The sequence below is a fragment of the Chanos chanos genome, chromosome 1 (assembly GCF_902362185.1).
Source record: "Chanos chanos chromosome 1, fChaCha1.1, whole genome shotgun sequence".
NCBI lineage: Eukaryota > Metazoa > Chordata > Actinopteri > Gonorynchiformes > Chanidae > Chanos > Chanos chanos.
In genome coordinates, this window is record NC_044495.1 from 2,990,511 (window position 1) to 3,008,962 (window position 18,452).

At 36.6% G+C, this 18,452-nt stretch overlaps 1 protein-coding gene across 1 annotated transcript in view; it reads right to left on the minus strand.

The window, feature by feature from the left end:
- Nucleotides 1–542: 542 nt before the first annotated feature.
- The window catches only part of LOC115819947 (NACHT, LRR and PYD domains-containing protein 3-like), a 29,493-nt gene continuing 11,583 nt past the window's right edge, over nucleotides 543–18,452 (minus strand). Inside the window, exons 7-14 of the mRNA XM_030783405.1 lie at nucleotides 17,446–17,619; nucleotides 14,503–14,676; nucleotides 13,945–14,127; nucleotides 6,801–6,974; nucleotides 2,324–2,387; nucleotides 2,000–2,112; nucleotides 1,414–1,587; nucleotides 543–720 (exon numbers count right to left, since the gene is read on the minus strand). Coding sequence (XP_030639265.1) covers nucleotides 543–720; nucleotides 1,414–1,587; nucleotides 2,000–2,112; nucleotides 2,324–2,387; nucleotides 6,801–6,974; nucleotides 13,945–14,127; nucleotides 14,503–14,676; nucleotides 17,446–17,619 — 1,234 coding nt within the window. The remainder of the gene's footprint in view (nucleotides 721–1,413; nucleotides 1,588–1,999; nucleotides 2,113–2,323; nucleotides 2,388–6,800; nucleotides 6,975–13,944; nucleotides 14,128–14,502; nucleotides 14,677–17,445; nucleotides 17,620–18,452) is intronic.

Sequence of the window (18,452 nt, forward strand, 5' to 3'; positions counted from 1 at the left end):
AAGTGAACTGTCCATCAGCCTAAGCTTTGTAAGTGAAGCTTTTGTTTAGCTGCCTGTCACAAGCCCTTACAAAGATGTCTATAGCCACTAGGCTGTATTTCTGTGTCACAGTAACATATTCTGGTAGTAAATATATTCTGTTACATTTTAGGCGCCTATTGGACAGAATTTCAATAAATTAGAATGACATGTATTGCTTGGGTAATAAAAGCTTATATCAGGATTTATTAAATCTTGTTTTATGGGCAGCTGTGCTATAGCCCTACAGAACTGTTAAAGGTTACGTTTATTTGTATTATTATTCTCTACTATAATGTAACCATCCACTGTTTTGTTTCTTTGATCAGACACTGTTCAAAGTAACTGTTCTGCTGTCTGAGGCACATGCAGTTTCAGTTCATCCTACAGTGTCCTCATACTGAATGTGGAATGTCTACAGAGACTGGGTGTGGGTTAATGGGTAGTACACCTATCAGTGTAAAGAATTTGTAACTAACAATGTCTGTTCACTGCTCCATATTCCATAATATTATTTTTTTTACTCACTCCACTTTCCGAAGTTTATAGTCTGGATTGTCCACTAGAGCAGAGAGCTGTTTCATTTCTGAGCTTCTTATTTTATTCCCTTTCAGGTGCAGCTCTATCAGGTGTGAGGGGTTTGATGTCAGAGCTGAAGTCAGAGCAGCACAACCCTCTCCTGTTATACTGCAGTTATTAAGTCTGTAGCGAGAGAGCAGGGCACTGATTACAGATCTTAATTTTAATTTTGGTCAGAAAAAAATGATCAATGCAAGGACAACCTTATTCTGTCTTTGTTGAGATCTAATGCTGAGAAAACCTAGGTATACACATACACACACACACACACACACACACACACACTGAAAGTCTCTTGCATGCACTGTTGTCTGTGTTGTATCTGTTGCATGGTATTGATCTGTGAGAAGAATGACTGTAATAATACAATTCAGCTGACACCAGTAATCAACACAAACAGTCAATCAAACAACTCATCCACTTTCTTACTGGCAATATCATAGAGGTAACATTCAACAGAGGGTTTCTGTCCTGCTCTGACTGGTACTGGGATAGTTACAGTTGTTATATTATTAAACGGAATGAGATAGAAACAGATAAGAATTCTTTCTGCACTAAATCCAGAGCATAACATAAACAAATGATTTTTTGGCTTGTTTTTAATGCTTAAGTGATAAAAGTAAGGCAACACTACCATAAAACTCGGGTGTTAGACTGATATAATAATCACATATATATAGTTATTGCATGTTACTGTAAAAATCAGCATGCTTGATAAAACATGTAACTCTGTTGTTGGAATTTCTTGTCTTTCCATTGTGACTATACTGGTCTGTTTAGCATGCTTTATCAAACACTCTTTGTCTGTTTCCTTACAGCAGTTTCTGCAGTTTACAGTGTTTATTCTCCAGTAGATCAGAGATTGGCTTCACTCCTGAGTCTCCTAGTTTATTCCCACTCAGATGCAGCTCTATCAGGTGTGAGGGGTTTGATATCAGAGCTGAAGTCAGAGCAGCACAGCCTTCTTCTGTTATACTGCTGTCATTAAGCCTGTAGAGAAACAGAACAAGAAACAGAGTAAAGCTCTTATTGTTATATTGGTCACAAAAATCTATCACCACAGAGACAACCATATTTTGGCTTTACTGAGATCTTATACAGAAAAAATACCAAGCGCGCGCGCGCACACACACACACACACACACACACACACACACACACAGGTGCGCGCGCATACTCTCACACACACACACACACACACACACACACACACACATACACACACACACACACACAGATATATTATACTACTGAATAGACCGCTGTCTGTGTTCTCTCTTCCACATTGTACTGGTTTGTAGAAAACGTAAGTCCTCTGTTGCAATTTCTTATCCCTCTCTGGCTGCTATTAAGGACTTCAGTGTATTTCACCACATCATACACTCATTGTCAGATTACTTACAGCAGTTTCTGTAGTTTACATTGCGGATTCACTAGTAGATCAGAGATGTACTTCACTCCTGATTCTAGATTATTCCCACTCAGATTCAGTTCTATCAGATGTGAGGGGTTTGATTTGAGAGCTGAAGTCAGAGCAGCACAGCCCTCTCTTGTTATACTGCTGTCATTAAGCCTGTAGTGACAGAGCAGGAAACTGGGTAAAGATCTTAATTTTTTAAATTTTGGACACAAAAATTAATTGCCATAAAGACAACCTTAATCTGGTTTCACTGAGATCCATCATCGAAGATACTAGTTGCTCACACACAGACACACTTTGATGTACCATTGGTTGGACTGTTTTTTGCACTGAATCTGTCACACAGTATTGAGCTGTGAGAAGAGTGACCCTGTTAATATGATTCAGTTGACACAACTGATCAAAAACAAATAGTCAATCCAGGTACTCATTCACCTGCTTATTGTTAGCATCACAGAGCTAAGACTAAACATGGAGACTTTGGTCTACAGGGAATTAGATACATAACTGTAAAATGAGTTTAGTTTTGTGATTATAAGGAGTCAGAATATGGAGGAGCAGTACAGCCCTTTTCTGTTATACCAGTTACACTGACTACAGAGAGAGAGAGAGAGAGAGAGAGAGAGAGAGAGAGAGAGAGAGAGAGAAAGAGAGAAAGAGAAAAAGAGAGAAAGAGAGAGAGAGAGAGAGAGAGAGAGAGAGAGAGAGAGAGAAAGAGAGAGAAGCAAATGAGAATAACAAAAAAAAAAAATATATATTTAAAAAGCAGAGGTACTGCAGGTCTTAAATGGGATAGCAATGCACAAGAGGCTGTGAAGGCAGCAAAACAAAGATCACATTTTCTGAGTCAGCTTAATAAATAAATATCAGCCCACTCTTAAATATAAGGATGTTAACATGCATTTTCTTGTGCAGTAATTTACTTTACTTTACTTTGAGTTTTAATTTGATCAACAAATCAAAACACTAACTTAAGTGTCTTCAGTTTGCAGTGTGAATCCTCCAGTAGAGCACAGAACTGTTTCACTCCTGAGTCTCCTGGTTTCTTCTCACTCAGATCCAGCTCTGTCAGGAGTAAAGGGTTTTGACCTAGAACGTCAGTCAGATAATCACAGGCTTTCTCTGCAGCATCACTCTTCAACAAACTGTAAAGAGAGAGAGAATAAAATTCATTCACTGATTTATTTTATTTTATTTATGTATTTATTTTTTTTTTTTTTTTTACATCATTGCTGTTCCCATCCACCTTTAGACTCTGAGGGCTCCCAGTTCAGTTTATAATGATTATGATGAACTGGACACTAGAATAGCAGAACTTTGGTGTGGAAATTTGGAGTGACACCTTAATTTAAACCTGTAGGTGGTTTTATTTAGGCTATAGATATACTCAGATATTACTGATCTTTTCATCTAAAATGATGGATTTATCATGCACCATTATCCTTTTAACAAACAAAAACTGAACAGAGCACTGCAAATATTAAGAGACTATAAACTGTAGTATGAATTGTGAAATATTCTCACCTTAGTGTCTTCAGTTTACATTTTGCGTCCTTCTGTAAATCAGTGAGCAGCTTCACTCCTGAGTCTCCAGGGTCATTCCCTCTCAGATCCAGCTCTATCAGGTGTGAGTGGTTTGATCTCAGAGCTGAGGCCAGAGCAGCATATCCATCTCCTGTTATACTACAGTCTGAAAGCCTAGAGAGTTTGTGGAGAAGACAGAGGAGAAAGAGAAGAGAAAAGAGACAGAAGAAAAAAGAAAAGGTTCTTCCATTGTTGAGGGAAAAAATATCACTGAAAATTATCAATTGCTTCATCACAGAGGAAATGTCCATTTTCTGATCTCGGCCTTGTTGTGCCTTAGGAAAGAGTAAATGGTGAATATCAAACATTTATTCACTTAGGTTCATCTAAAAGTTCAATCTTATGTCTCCCTAAAACTATATGCTAAAATGATAACAAATAAGATACTAATGTAAAAACCACATTATATATCTATATGATCATATTCATGATTCATTCATCTGAGAAATGTTGGCACAGTGGTACATTACTTACAGCAGTTTCTGCAGTTTATTGTGTGGGTTTTCTAATAGATCAGAGACGTACTTCACTCCTGAGTCCCCTAGTTTATTCCCACTCAGATTCAGCTCTATCAGGTGTGAGGGGTTTAATGTCAGAGCTGAAGTCAGAGCAGCACAGCCATCTTCTGTTATACCATTGTTATTAAGTCTGTAGAGAGCAGAGAGAGGTTTAGTTATGACTTTTCAAAATATAACATTTTGGTTAATTAACCCTTTGGAGTCTGACATCATTTTGTGTATGCTGTTTTGGCATACATTTAATTCTGACTTTGTTTAGAACACAAAGTATGGGCTTCCCTTCCCCTCATGCATGGTATCGTTTTTCAGCACACCCTCAACTATAAGTCTAACCCGTCTTTTTATCAGGACACTATATAACTATCAGCAGCATAAAACACAAGAAATAATGTAAAACTTGCCTTTAGAATTTCAATTAATAGTAAAAAATGGCACAGATACAGCAAAAGTGTAACAGGAGTCCAGGAAAGACTTTATTCCCAGCAATAATTTTATATAAAATTCACATTATAATAACATTATAATAACACCACTTCTGTTCGGACCAGCAAAATAAACAGGAACTGTTCAAAAGCCCCAAGTGTGCATTTATGACTGGTTCGTATTACTTTTCGCTACATGCTTCCAGGGCTGAATTATTCCTGCACAATTAAAGTATGTCCCTTGATACCATCAGCGATGACATTGATTTCACAGGGCAAATAAAACTATTTTGCGCTCAGTTCACTAAGACACCCTACAACATTACTGTTTTGTTCAAACATGTCTCTTATTTTCCTTGTTTACAGTCAGTCTGTTTGTATTGTAATGACTAATAATGCTGTGTTAAATTCATAACAGTAATTTTAATGACATAGAAAAACATCCAGATAAAGTAACAATATATTAAGCTAAAGCACTAAAGGACCATATTTTTCTCAAGTAATAAAAAAATAAATAAATAAATACATAAATCAAAAATAAATCGGAAAACTAACTTAAGTTTCTGCAGTTTGCAGTGTGAATCTTCCAGTAGAGCACAGAACTGCTTCACTCCTGAGTCTCCTAGTTTCTTCTCACTCAGATCCAGCTCTGTCAGAAGTAAGGGGTTTATTCCTAGAACTTCAGTCAGATAAACACAGGCTTTCTCTGCAGCATCACTCTTCAACAACCTTTAAAGAGAGAGGGAGAATATAAGTAACCCTTTTATACTTTGCACATATGTTGGCAGGTATACAAAAGAAAAAAAGTAATTTTTGCCTTTTTTGTTAGTTAAATTCTCTCACCTCAGTGTCTTCAGTTTACAATTTGGATCATCACATAAATTTAGTAAATCAGAGAGCAGCTTCACTGCTGAGTGTCCAGGATCATTCCTTCTCAGATCCAGCTCTATCAGGTGTGAGGGGTTTGATTTCAGAGCTGAGGCCAGAGCAGCATATCCTTCTCCTGTTATACTACAGTCTGAAAGTCTGGAGAGAAGAGAAGAGTCTATTGTTGTTGTCTGTCATTGTTTTATATCCTTCTTCTGTGATGAACTTACTACTAAGACTAAAACACTTCCAAAATTACAACATGTGTTAGAACATTCTGAATACTTAGCTCTCAAGATGAATTAAAATTGTTCCTGTAGACTAAGGATATTTCACACATACAACAGTAATGCTGTCAATGTCAGTCTCTGACAGCAGGGGTCTCTCTACCATATTGGACACTGAGATCAAAATGCACTTAAAGAACACCCAATAAATAATGGAGTTAGTTAAATCATGATAATTTTCTAATGTGTTAAATAAATTCAGACACACATGACAATTTGTCCCTAACAAAACAAAACAAAACAAAACAAAACAAAACAAAAAACAAAACAAAACCTCTTTTTAGTGTATTTGATGAGTGAAGGCTGACCAAAGCTTTCTTATACCATGACTGATGTACATTTAAAGTTAGGTGCTAGGACGTAATAACAGCTACAGGCAGTTAAGAGACTGAGAGAGCAGTGGATGAAGTGAACCAATATGTCTTTATATACAGGTGTTTGGGTTACTTATGGTAGTGCAGGAAAAATATTTACAACAGTAATTTCTGGAGAGAAAAAAATCCAACATATCGTATCTAACTAATTAACTAACTAAGTAAAGAACAATAAATAAATAAATAAATAAAGACACAGCAAATGACCAGACCAGCAACTATTCTAATCCCAAAAGCTGCATTGACTGACTAAGGCGACTCCACACCCATTCTTATAAAGCTCTTCTCCCACCTTGGTGACTCCACCAGGTAAGACACATGTGCACAGGCACTCACTGTTCACCGTTCACAGCCCCTGCAGGAACAACAGGGGTGACTCCCACCCAGAGGCAGTGCACAAAATACATAACAAACAATAAAAAAAAAAAGATATATTCTATATTCTGGTGTATGGGAAAATCAATATTTACGTATCATTATATAATGTTAATATATTGCTAACTGCAGCATATCCATGTATCATATCACAACTCTAGCTTTGGACATGGGGAGATATAATATTGTTAGCACATTTTTTCTCATTTCTTGTCTTTCTCAAACAATATGATCCTCTGCAATAAGAGAAATGTCAAATGTTTCTAATGATGCAAAGGGTTTTAATTCATAACTGTTTAATACAGTTACAATAATATATTCATGACCTACAAAATAAACATTTGTACAATACTCACTCCAGTCTCAGCAGTTTACAGTGTGGGTTCTCTAGAAGAACAGAAATCTGTTTCACTCCTGAGTCTCCTAGTTTATTCCCACTCAGATTCAGCTCTATCAGGTGTGAGGGGTTTGATGTCAGAGCTGAAGTCAGAGCAGCACAGCCTTCTTCTGTTATACTGCTGTCATTAAGCCTGTAGAGAGAGAGAGAGAGAGAGAACTTTCATTTCATCAGCTGACATGAAAACAGATACATTACCATCAGATATGTTAAATCTCCCACTCAGAATTTTAGTTAACATCGCATAGTAAACTAAAATGCATATTTACATACTGCATATACATACATATTATACAAGTACCACATACAGTATAATGTAAGATATAATATTTATATTAATGTAGATTTTATATTGTCACTAAATTTTGTGGAATATGTTGTAGCCATTTAACTGATGCAACAATACACATTCTACTCTGTTATCACGACTGTTGAGATTTGAGAAATTACACAAATTGTCACAACCAACCAACATGCACTGTGGTAAGACAGAAATGGAGAAGGTGAATTTATTCTCACTTAAGACACAGCTGGAAGATGGATTTTAGTGTTTGCTAAATGAGCTGTAATCATTTATCAGTGTAGACTGCCACTATAATCAGTCTAACAGGATTTTTCTTAAATCCTTATATTATACGTTTCACTTTGTAAATGCTGTAAAAGATGTGAGCCATGCTAAGCTCCCCACACCATTCACTAGACATCCAGATTTGAAATGATCTCCATGTGGCAATTGTAGTCTTTAAAATTCAAGGCATCATTCACTTTACATGAAAAAAAAAACTTAGTTACACTTACCTGCAAATTCACATTTCTTCATAAAGCATAAAAGAAACCATTATGATAATTTATGTAATTAACAATCATTCACCAAGTCATTGTAGGCAATTTCTTAACAGAATTAAACAATTTAGTTTAATAACTTTCTCTTTTCTGTTAATCCCCTCTCTATCCCTGTCATGTCAACAGCCTCCTTCAGATCCCCACCTATTACCAGCTAACTATTTTAATAACAGTCATTTCAACCAGTTAATTAAGGGAATTAGCATTTAAGTGACCTGGTCAGTTCTATGATTGAAATACTGAGGTCTATCCACGTTGTTTTGGTCTCAAATAAACACATTATGTCTGCACAATTTACAATCCACAAATATTTCAACTACCTTCATATTTTGTCAACAGGCCTGTTTAAAATGAATCAATATGACATTTTATCATTGAACTCATCTAAGCTCATCTAAATAAAGAATAAATGTTTTAAAGTGATAGAGAGTTACATCATTCAGGATGTTATTAATAACATGACTCCATAAATAATAAGAGATCTTTGGCACTTTTTTGTTGCTCTCCATCTTTCCTCCACCAACTAATAAGAACAATCATTTTTAAAACTCATACAAATATTCAAATATTTATTTTGTAGTGCTGTTGCAGGACTCCATTCTTCAGTTCTGTAGGATTTGTAAAAGGGCCCAGAGAGCATATTGACTCACCTCAGTATCTCTAGTTTACAGTGAGGATTCTTCAGCCCAGCAGACAGTCGCTTCACTCCAGAATCTTGTAGCTTATTGTGACTCAGGTCCAGATGGGTGAGATTAGAAGACCCTGAGCTGAGGATCTCAGCTAGAACCAAGCAGTGTTGCTCAGTTAGACCACACTTATTCATCCTAAATGAAAATTAACAGGTTAGAGGAGCTCAAACATATGTACCTGTGAACAGACCATGTTAAGGGAAACTTTAAACTTTTAAACCTTAATCCTAACCCCACCCAAACCGTAAACCTAATGTCAATCCTAACCTCACCCAAACCCTAAGTCTAACCTTAACCGATAGTAAACCTGTGTTTGATAGCGCACTTAGTGCTGACCGACAGTAAAACCGGTGTCTGTTATGTGTGGGAGAAAATTTGGGGAGAAAAAAGAAAGTACAAAATGGACTCAAAACTGCAACGTTCTGAGCAAAGGGCAGTGATTTATGTCGCTGAGTCACTGCAGCGCACTGCCCTCCTGTAGAAATGGCAAGTTTCGTAGACTAATGTGGTGGTTTCAAAATAGGAACCATGCGGGATGACGGCGTGCTTCGGTGGCTCAGCAATAAAAGCCGCTGCCCACTGCTCAGAACGTTGCACGTTCAAATCTGTTTTGTACGTTTGTTTCCTTCCAAATTAAGGTTTTTAGCCCCCCGAGTGGGCATTTGCATCTCAAAACTGCAGAAAAACGTACCCAACTGTACGTATTCGTGGCTCTGCAAAAATGTGCTCAGAGGTATGTACATCCCATGAGATCAGATTGTTGTTTATTTTATTTTATTTTTTTTTATCACATCAGCTCTTGTAAGTGAAGTATTTTTTTCCCTAAAATGATGCCATGCCCACACATACACCTAGTAATGCTTAGCATATCACACCATTTGCACTGTTGTAATGACTTAATCTCAAGGTTGCAAGAAGACAAAGACATTTCAGGAACATTTTGACTGGTCAAGATAAGTAGAAAGGAGAGAAGTCCTAGCAAATGTTGAAATCAAGCCGGACTAATCATGGGTCTATAGGTCTTCCTTCATGCTTTAGTTAGTGCTCCATATTTAGACAACGACTTCTCCACTTTGTTGATTTCTCTCAGAAATGTAAACTATTAATTAATTATTGACAGATTAAGAAAGTTCTCTATTTTTTAAGTAAATCATTTGTGATAGGATAAGTAAATATATAGCGTTGTGATCATTCTTACAGTTTTTACTGTTTGTTGTAGTAATCATTTGTGTCCGCTAGATCAGGTTGAAAACCTCAGTCAGTGTCAGTGAGACTATATAACAATAAGACTTTTGCTTTTTGAAGCTGAGGAACAACAATCTGTTGACTGAGATGTGGCCAAATCAAGTTTCCTTAATATACAAATCAAGGTAAATCAAAACACTAACTTAAGTGTCTTCACTTTGCAGTGTGAATCCTCCAGTAGAGGAGAGAACTGCTTCACTCCTGAGACTCCTAGTTTCTTCTCACTCAGATCCAGCTCTTTCAGGAGTAAGGGGTTTTTTCCTAGAACTTTAGTCAGATACTCACATGCTTTCTCTGCAACATCACTCTTCAACAACCTACAGAGAGAGGAAGAGTATGTTTATGTAAATAACCATTTATTAATTATATCTGAGAGAGTCATCAGACCAGATAACAGGGAATAAAAATTGTTATATACATAACCTTACACACTTTCATCCAATTATGAAAAAGTAAAATAAAATATTTTTTTTCTAAAATACAGATATAATCTCAAATATACTTTTTGTTATTAAAAATGTGGACAGTGATCTGACTTTTTTCTTTATTTTAAAATCTGTTCTTCACATTCTATCACCACAGGGTCACAAGTTGTTATTAATTACAAGTTATTAATAAATTATTAATTACTCATCATCACTCATCATCTAAGCCACGTATCCTAATTAGAGTTGTGGGGGGTGCTGGAGCCTATCCCAGCGCTCATAGGGCGAAAGGCAGAGGACAAAGCCGGACAGGTCGCCAGTCCACCGAAGGACAGACACACAGAGAAACACACTCACACACACATTCACACCTAGGGCAATTTAGTGTCTCCAATTCACCTAACCTGCATGTCTTCGGACTCTGGGAGGAAAGCGGAGCGCCCAGACGAAACCCACGCAGACATGGGGAGAACATGCAAACTCCTATTTTATTTTATCCTATTTTATTTATAATTTGTGTAATAAAACTCTCTTACCTCAGGGTATGAAGTTTATATTTTTTGTCATTAAGTAAACTGTAGAATTGAGTGAGCAGCTCCACTCCAGAGTCTCCAGGGTCATTCCCCCTCAGGTCCAGCTCTACCAGATGTGAGGGATTTGATTTCAGAGCTGAAGCCAGAGCAGCATATCCTTCTCCTGTCATACTGCAGTCTGAAAGTCTAGAGAAGGGAGAGAACCTCTTTTTGCTCTTTTCATTTCAATAGTTTACACATTTTTTATTTTAAAAGCTGCTGATTAATCTGAATAACACATTATGGACATGTGAGTCTTCCAAAGATTTTAAAACTACATGCCCTCATTATAAAAGTCAAAAACCTTCTCTCTTCATTTGCCTCAGTCTTTTACCATTTCTCAAACAGAGACATCATATGTCATCAAGTTCAAGTTCATTTGTATAGTGCTTTTTTGCAATCAAAAATTGTCTCAAAGCAGTTTTACAAAGATACGTGCCTAAACCCCAAGTGAGCAAGTTAAACACAACAGTGACAAGGTAAAACTCCCTAAGGGAATAGGAGGAAGAACCATCTGTGTCATCAGGGCTCTAACAAAGAGCACAATTAATAGTCAATAAAACAAATCCCTTGTTTCCTGATGAATATTAAAATGAAACTGCAGATTTTTTGAGTAATTATCTGATGGCATTTCGACTCTATAACTCACTCCAGTTTTGGCAGTTTACAGTGTGCTTTTTCGTATGTTTTCATGGTGATAGCAAAGAAATGCTGAACCTACTTGAAGCGAGGACCAATCCATTTTCAATATGTTCATCCTACAGTTGTAAAACAGGGGTCCACACATGCCCAAAGTGACCCCTGAAATTTTTTTTTTTTTTTTTGATAAACACCCCAACTTATTAAACATTACTTCACCTCTTTTATTAATGTACTGTGCTTGGCCCTTTTGACCTTAAGTTATGCTATACCCAAAAACACACACAAATGATAAGAATAGGGTACCCAAAATTTAACAGAGCCCAGCAAATTTTGTTGCTTTTCTCCGATCCTATCTCTGTGAGGCACTATTCTCTGCTATGACAACCTTCAAATCACAGTGGGATGGCATTTTAGGACCAGAATCGATTTTAAGCGGATTTTAAGTCATGATGTGTCAAGAATAAAGTGGTAATATATTGAGGAAAAATAATACAGTAGTCCCCCCTTATCTGAGGGGGATTTGTTCCAAGACCCCTCAGAGGTACCTGAAACCCTAGACAATACTGAACTCGATGTTTTCTCCTATACATAGGCTACATGCTAAAGTCTAATGTATTAATTAAGCACAATAAGAGATTAACAACAATAGCTAAATCATAACTGCATGGATGGGAGATTAGTTCTTGCCGTACATTTTAGCAACCGCAGCATACGATTTTTTTTCTTTCTATATCAAGTCGAGAATTTTTACCTTTCCACTTAATGGAGGCACATGGGCTACTAAGTGACTAACTGTGGGTAGAGTGTACAGCGTGGATATGCTGGATGATTGGCATCATCACGCTACTCAGAACAGCACACAATTTAAAACTTAGGAATTGTTTATTTCTGGAATTTTTCATTTAATATTTTTGAACCGCGATTAAGATTAGATTAGATTAAACTTTGTCGTTGTGCAGAGTACAGGTACAAAGCCAATGAAATGCAGTGAAACAGTGAGAAACTGGAACTGCGGAAAGCGAATCCGTAGATAAGGAAGGTTTATTGTACTGTTATCAGCCATAAGTATGTGCTAGTGCAGAGAACAGGTGCACTTCATTTCCTACAACTCCCTATGGTTTCCAGCACCCATGAATCTTTGTCTGAGGACCTGCACTTGAATTACCATCGGTCTGGTCACCAAGTCTTACAAATCTCACTTTGACACGAAGGCTGAAAAAAATAGTGTCACCTATCCGCCCATATACCCACATTTCTGACCTTTTTCTTCTAATATTGTGAGTTTTTTTCTTGTAACATTAAAACTTTGTTCTTGAAATATTCTGACTCAGGATATTATTACTTTTGTCTCTGATTTTTTTCTTGAAATCTTGGGTTTCCTTAAAAAGTGGCCTTAGAACACTGAAGGTTTATAATGCACACTGCATTGATACGCAACATAAATAAATTATTGTTGTGTTGGTCTATGGTACTTCACAAAATATATATATACACTAAAACAGGTCTAAAATATTGAACTATCCAGTTAAACAGCCAAATTCACACTCTGGAAATAAATGCTTACATTAGTATGCATGTTTGAGCCAGAACAGATCTCCTTGTTGCAGGCCTCAACAAACACATTGCACTTAAAGTTCTGATTCATGTATGCAGTTCAATGATACCATATCTCCGTTCAGTTATGTTTAGTGAAACTTCACAAAAATTTAAATATTTATAATATAAATATCTGATATGACTAATTTGTCAATGTTTCATAAATCAAAAACATTGAACTTGTCAAGAGGACGGCTAAAAGCAAACAGCATTAGGAAAGCCCTGAACCTACAGTATGTACCAGGAATTTTGGTTACCCTGTAAAATGAAATTAGAAATATATACTTCAACACTGGAAACACATGGTATCCTTTGTTGAAAACTGCAAAGTTCTCATCAAACAGGTCTATTATAGCAAATATCCCTTAGAAAGATAACAGACATAGAACATGTGACCAGCACAATTATAACTTCTAGGAAAACACCTTAACCACACAGTTAAAAATAGAACACTTGAGTTTGCCTGAGAAACCCAATATTAACTATTCTGTATCACTAAGAATCATCATTTTCCAAGTAAAGACATGGAAAATGTGGAAACACTAACTTCAATTTCTTCATTGTGCAGTGTGAATCCTCCAGTAGAGCACAGAACTGCTTCACTCCTGAGTCTCCTGGTTTCTTCTCACTCAGATCCAGCTCTGTCAGGAGTAAGGGGTTTTTACCTAGGACTTTAGTCAGATAATCACAGGCTTTCTCTGCAGCATCACTCTTCAACAACCTGCAGAGAGAGGAAGAGTATGTTTATGTTAATAGTCATTTATTAACTGTCTGCTGGTACAATCTCCCTACAGGGATACAGACTGCAGAGAAAACAATATGTAATACATATAACTTCACCTAATTACAAAAAACACAAATCAATAAAAAACAGATAAATATCTCAAAACTACCTTTCAGCAATAAAACATGTTGACAGTGATTTGGCTTTTTTTCTGTATTGTGAAAAATGAAGTACAATGTTCTTCTTTCCTTCTTTCTTCACATTTTCTTCCTTTCTTTTTTCTTATCTGTTGCTCACGTTTTGTAACCACATGGTCATGAGTTGTAAATTATTAATTTTGTTTATGATTTTGTTTAAATTCTCTCACCTCAATGTCTTAAGTTTACATTTTGGATCATTAAGTAAATTATAGAAATCAGAGAGAAGTTTTGCTCCAGAGTCTCCAGGGTCATTTCCTCTCAAATCCAGCTCTACCAGGTGTGAGGGATTTGATTTCAGAGCTGAGGCCAGAGCAGAATATCCTTCTCCTGTTATACTACAGTCTGAAAGTCTAGAGAAGGAGAGAACTTCTTTTTGTTGTTTCACATTCAATCATTCACAAAATATTTATTTTAAAAGCTGCAGATTAATTGATAACTATTTTAAGGAATATGACATTATATCATCTGAAAAACAGCAGTTCAAATATATGTGTGTTTTGATGATTTTTAAAAGCAAATTCTCTGATTTTAAAAGAGTAAAAGTTTGTCTCTGTATTCTACTCTGTTCTTTAACATTTCTCAGACAGAGACATCCTGAGACGTCCTCATCAAGTTCAAATTCATTTGAACAGCCAATAAAACAAACCTCTTTGAAATGATGAATATTAAAACTACATTGTAGATTTCTTAGATGATGCTAATTATCTGATAGCCATTTTACTCACTCCAGTCTCTCCAGTTTACAGTTTAGATTCTCCAGTAGAGCTGAGATGTGCTTCACTCCTGAGTCTCCTAGTTTATTCCCACTCAGATTCAGCTCTATCAGGTGTGAGGGGTTTGATGTGAGAGCTGAAATCAGCGCATCACAGCCTTCTTCTGTGATGCTGCTGTTATTAAGCCTGTGGAAATAGAGCAGAGAGAGAATGGAAAAGTCCCTCATGTCATTGATAAAGTGTCAAACTCCTGTGCCTGAAAGAGTGTTTTTTTTTTCATGATCAAAAGCATTGTAATCTGGATCAGTCCAGTATGCAATGTATATCTGGCCAGAGAGAGAGAGAAAGAGAGAGAGTTTTACTCTAGTACATTTTTAACAGATTGTGTGTGTCCTTTGATGGACTTTGACAGATCTCTCAAAGTTATTAGTTGATATGAGCTCTAGTAACTGCAAACGCTTTTTTTCTGTATGCTCATTCAGCATGTTTTATTTTGATAACAAAGAAACGATGAATCTCCTGAAGCCTGGCTGAAGGTTGGACCATTCCATTTTCAACATGTTCAAGCTGCAGTTCTCCAACTGGGAACATGACAGAGTGCAAGATAACTGATGTTACAGTTAAGACAGATGAACAGATGGTCCTCTACTGCAATTGATCACTGAAAATCTCTTTTGCAGAGTAAGGGTTCCAGAATATCAAAACTATGTTCTTGAAATATTATGATTTGCTTCTCAATATATTATGACTTTTTCTCATAATGTTACAGTATGACTTTATTTTTGAAGTCTTAGATTTTCCTTAAAATGTTGCCATACAACATCACTGAATCAAAGTGTTGGGTGAGACTGAAAGTTGGAAATGACATGAGAGTTTGCCTCCTCTTTCATCACGCAAAGACTAGACTCCCTTTGCAGTACAAAGCAGTTCCATCCCTCCCATTAAAATGTATAGCCTGCTGCTAAGTTGTGGTACTAATAGCTATGTCTTTAATAAATGAATGTTATTTCACCCCATGTAGTTGAGGGCCAACGTGCTACATGCTGTCCACTCCATCTGACCATTACTCATTGTTCTCTTGTAAGGAAAAAACAACTAAAAATGGGCCCATGACATCACAGATCACTGCTTAGGCTGCCATTCACTTACAATGGCCTAAAACACTGAAATACCCCTAAAAGAGCCAAATTCATTTTCTGGGAATAAATGCTTGTATCAATATGTATGTTTGAGCCAGAAGTGATTTCACCTTTGCCAGCCCCAACATACACACATACATATTGCACTTTAAAAAAGAAACTAGATTCACACACGAAATTCATGTTTAAACTAAGCTGAACTACAATGGTTCACTGAGATCATATCTTTGTTCAGTGATGTCTGGTGAAAACTGACAAGATCTAAAAATTTGAAAGTGTTACAATGTTGTGTGACAATACATTAATCTTTCATAAATCAAAAACAATGAACTTGACAGAAGCAAAGCTAAAAAAAAACGAACAAACAAACAAAAAAAACAACTTCAGCAAGGTCTGAGCTATCAACATAAACCAAGCATTTTGGTTCACCCTGTAAAGTAAAAATATGCATTCCAACACCGGGAAAATATAGTGTTCTGTATTGACAACTGCAAAGTTCTCATCAAACAGTTCTATTTCAGCAGTGTCACTGATTCACAAATGTCTCATAGAGAGATGTCAAAAAACAGAACATGTGACCAGCAAAGTTGTACGTTCAAGTAAAACACCTTAATCACTTTGGAAAGAAAAAAGAAAATAAAAAACACTTGAGTTTGACTGAGACCTGCTATATTAGTTATTCTCTAATACTACAATGTCACTCTCAAAGCAGACGCATGAAAAACATGGAAACACTCACTTCAGTTTCTTCACTTTGCAGAGTGAATTCTCCAGTAGAGCACAGAACTGCTTCACTCCTGAGTCTCCTGGTTTCTTCTCACTCAGATCCAGCTCTGTCAGGAGTAAGGGGTTTTCACCTAGAACTGAAGTCAGATAATCACAGGCTTTCTCTGCAGCATCACTCTTCAGCAACCTGCAGAGAGAGGAAGAGTATGTTTATGTTAAAAACAATTCAATGTCTTGTCTGCTTCTACAATCTTCCTACAAGGCTCAGAGGTGGGGGATATAAAAAGGTTAAAAAGAGAGTTGTTATTGTACTTTCAGAAAGTGCTAAGTATATGCATTTTTAATGCATATGAGGCTTAGCTGAATATCTGAATATCTGTACAAAAGCTGACATTTTGTCAACTAAAGCCTGTGGAAACATGAACTTTCTGCTGTTCTCTCAGGACGTCAGATAGGCAAAGATAAACTCAAGGCAGCACTCCATGTGACCTGGATTAAAGTCTGGATTAAAGCTTCTCTGGTTTGCTCTGTTAGACTGTTGGGGCTGTTGTTTTTTGGTCACCACACACACAAGTAGTATTTTGATTGTTTTTATTTCTAAACTGTTCATTTGTCTATCTGCCAGCTTGCGTGTGTGTGGGTGTGTGGTGGTGTATGTGTGGTGAGCCCACCAAGTCTTCGGTGTGAATCTCAAGTGTTGTATGATGGTTTTCATATTAACTATGTGTGGTTTTATAGAAGCAAGGTGAGGGAATAAAAGCCTATAATTATGTAGGAATAACAAATTAGATTTTTCTGAGCAACCTAATAAATCTGCTTGTACATCTGTACTTCACCATATAGTTTATATGGAAGCATTTTTTTTAAATAAAAAATGTAGCCAGGGTTTTCACCTTGCCATCAGGGTAAGGTCACTTCCTCTGCCAAAATGCAGACAGACAGACAGACAGACAGATAGATAGATAGATAGATAGATAGATAGATAGATAGATAGATAGATAGATAAATAGATAGATAGATAGTTTCATTTCTTCATAAAAAGTCCACAGCACAGTATTACGATTATATGTGTTTGACAAAATGTTGTTACTTTAGTCTCTCCAGTTTACAGGCTGGATCCTTCAGTAAATCAGACAGCAGCTTCACTCCTGATGGTCCAGGGTCATTCCCTCTCAGATCCAGCTCTACCAGGTGTGAGGGGTTTGATTTCAGAGCTGAGGCCAGATCAGCATACCCATCCCCTGTTATACTACAGTCAGAAAGTCTAGAGAAAGAATATAAATTTGTCAGTTTGGATCTAAGACCAGGATAACAAGAAAGTATATTACTCCAAAATAAAACTCTATTTAAATGATACAGTAATAAAATACTATGTAAAGCGCAAGTTTATATCATCTGTACAACTGTGTGTGTAGGTCTCTGTGCTAAAGCCACATACGTCTCACTGGCTGTCACTTGAGAACCATTTTGACCACAGAATTATCCTTGATTTAAAAGACAATTTTCTGTCTTTTAAATGAAAATTACTGTTTTTGCATGAAAGTTACATACTGATTCTTTCTGATGGTTGGAAAATCAGTGATTTCGCAACTGGGGCTTTCTCATACCCAGCAGCTAATGCTATTCTGAGTCCACAACTGTCAAGGTTGAAGTATTTGCTAAACACCAGCCAGTTTCACATCATTTCATATTGGTAAGAAATTGTGAGACTTAACAATATTCTGATGTATATAACAAGGGTGTAGGTTTGGTCTAAACACTGGAAGGGATGCAAGGAAGGGATTTGTTGATCAAAATTATTGCTAGGGACAATTCAGTAGTTGCTGGATATTGGTACGGGCAGGTCCCTACCGTCCCTACCAAATTCTACACCCTTGTTGCATAATATGTCACACCATGTGGACAAATAAACATATAAAAAGGTGGGTAGAAAATCGTTTCCATGAACTAATCAGACATCAAGTTTTATTGTACTGTACTTGCATCACTATCCCATATTAACAATATATGCATGAAAAAAGTTAACCAGTAAAGTTCAAATGGATATTCTGACACCAGCATTTGGGGAGTTGTTTTGTCCTGTGAAATTGTTAGTTT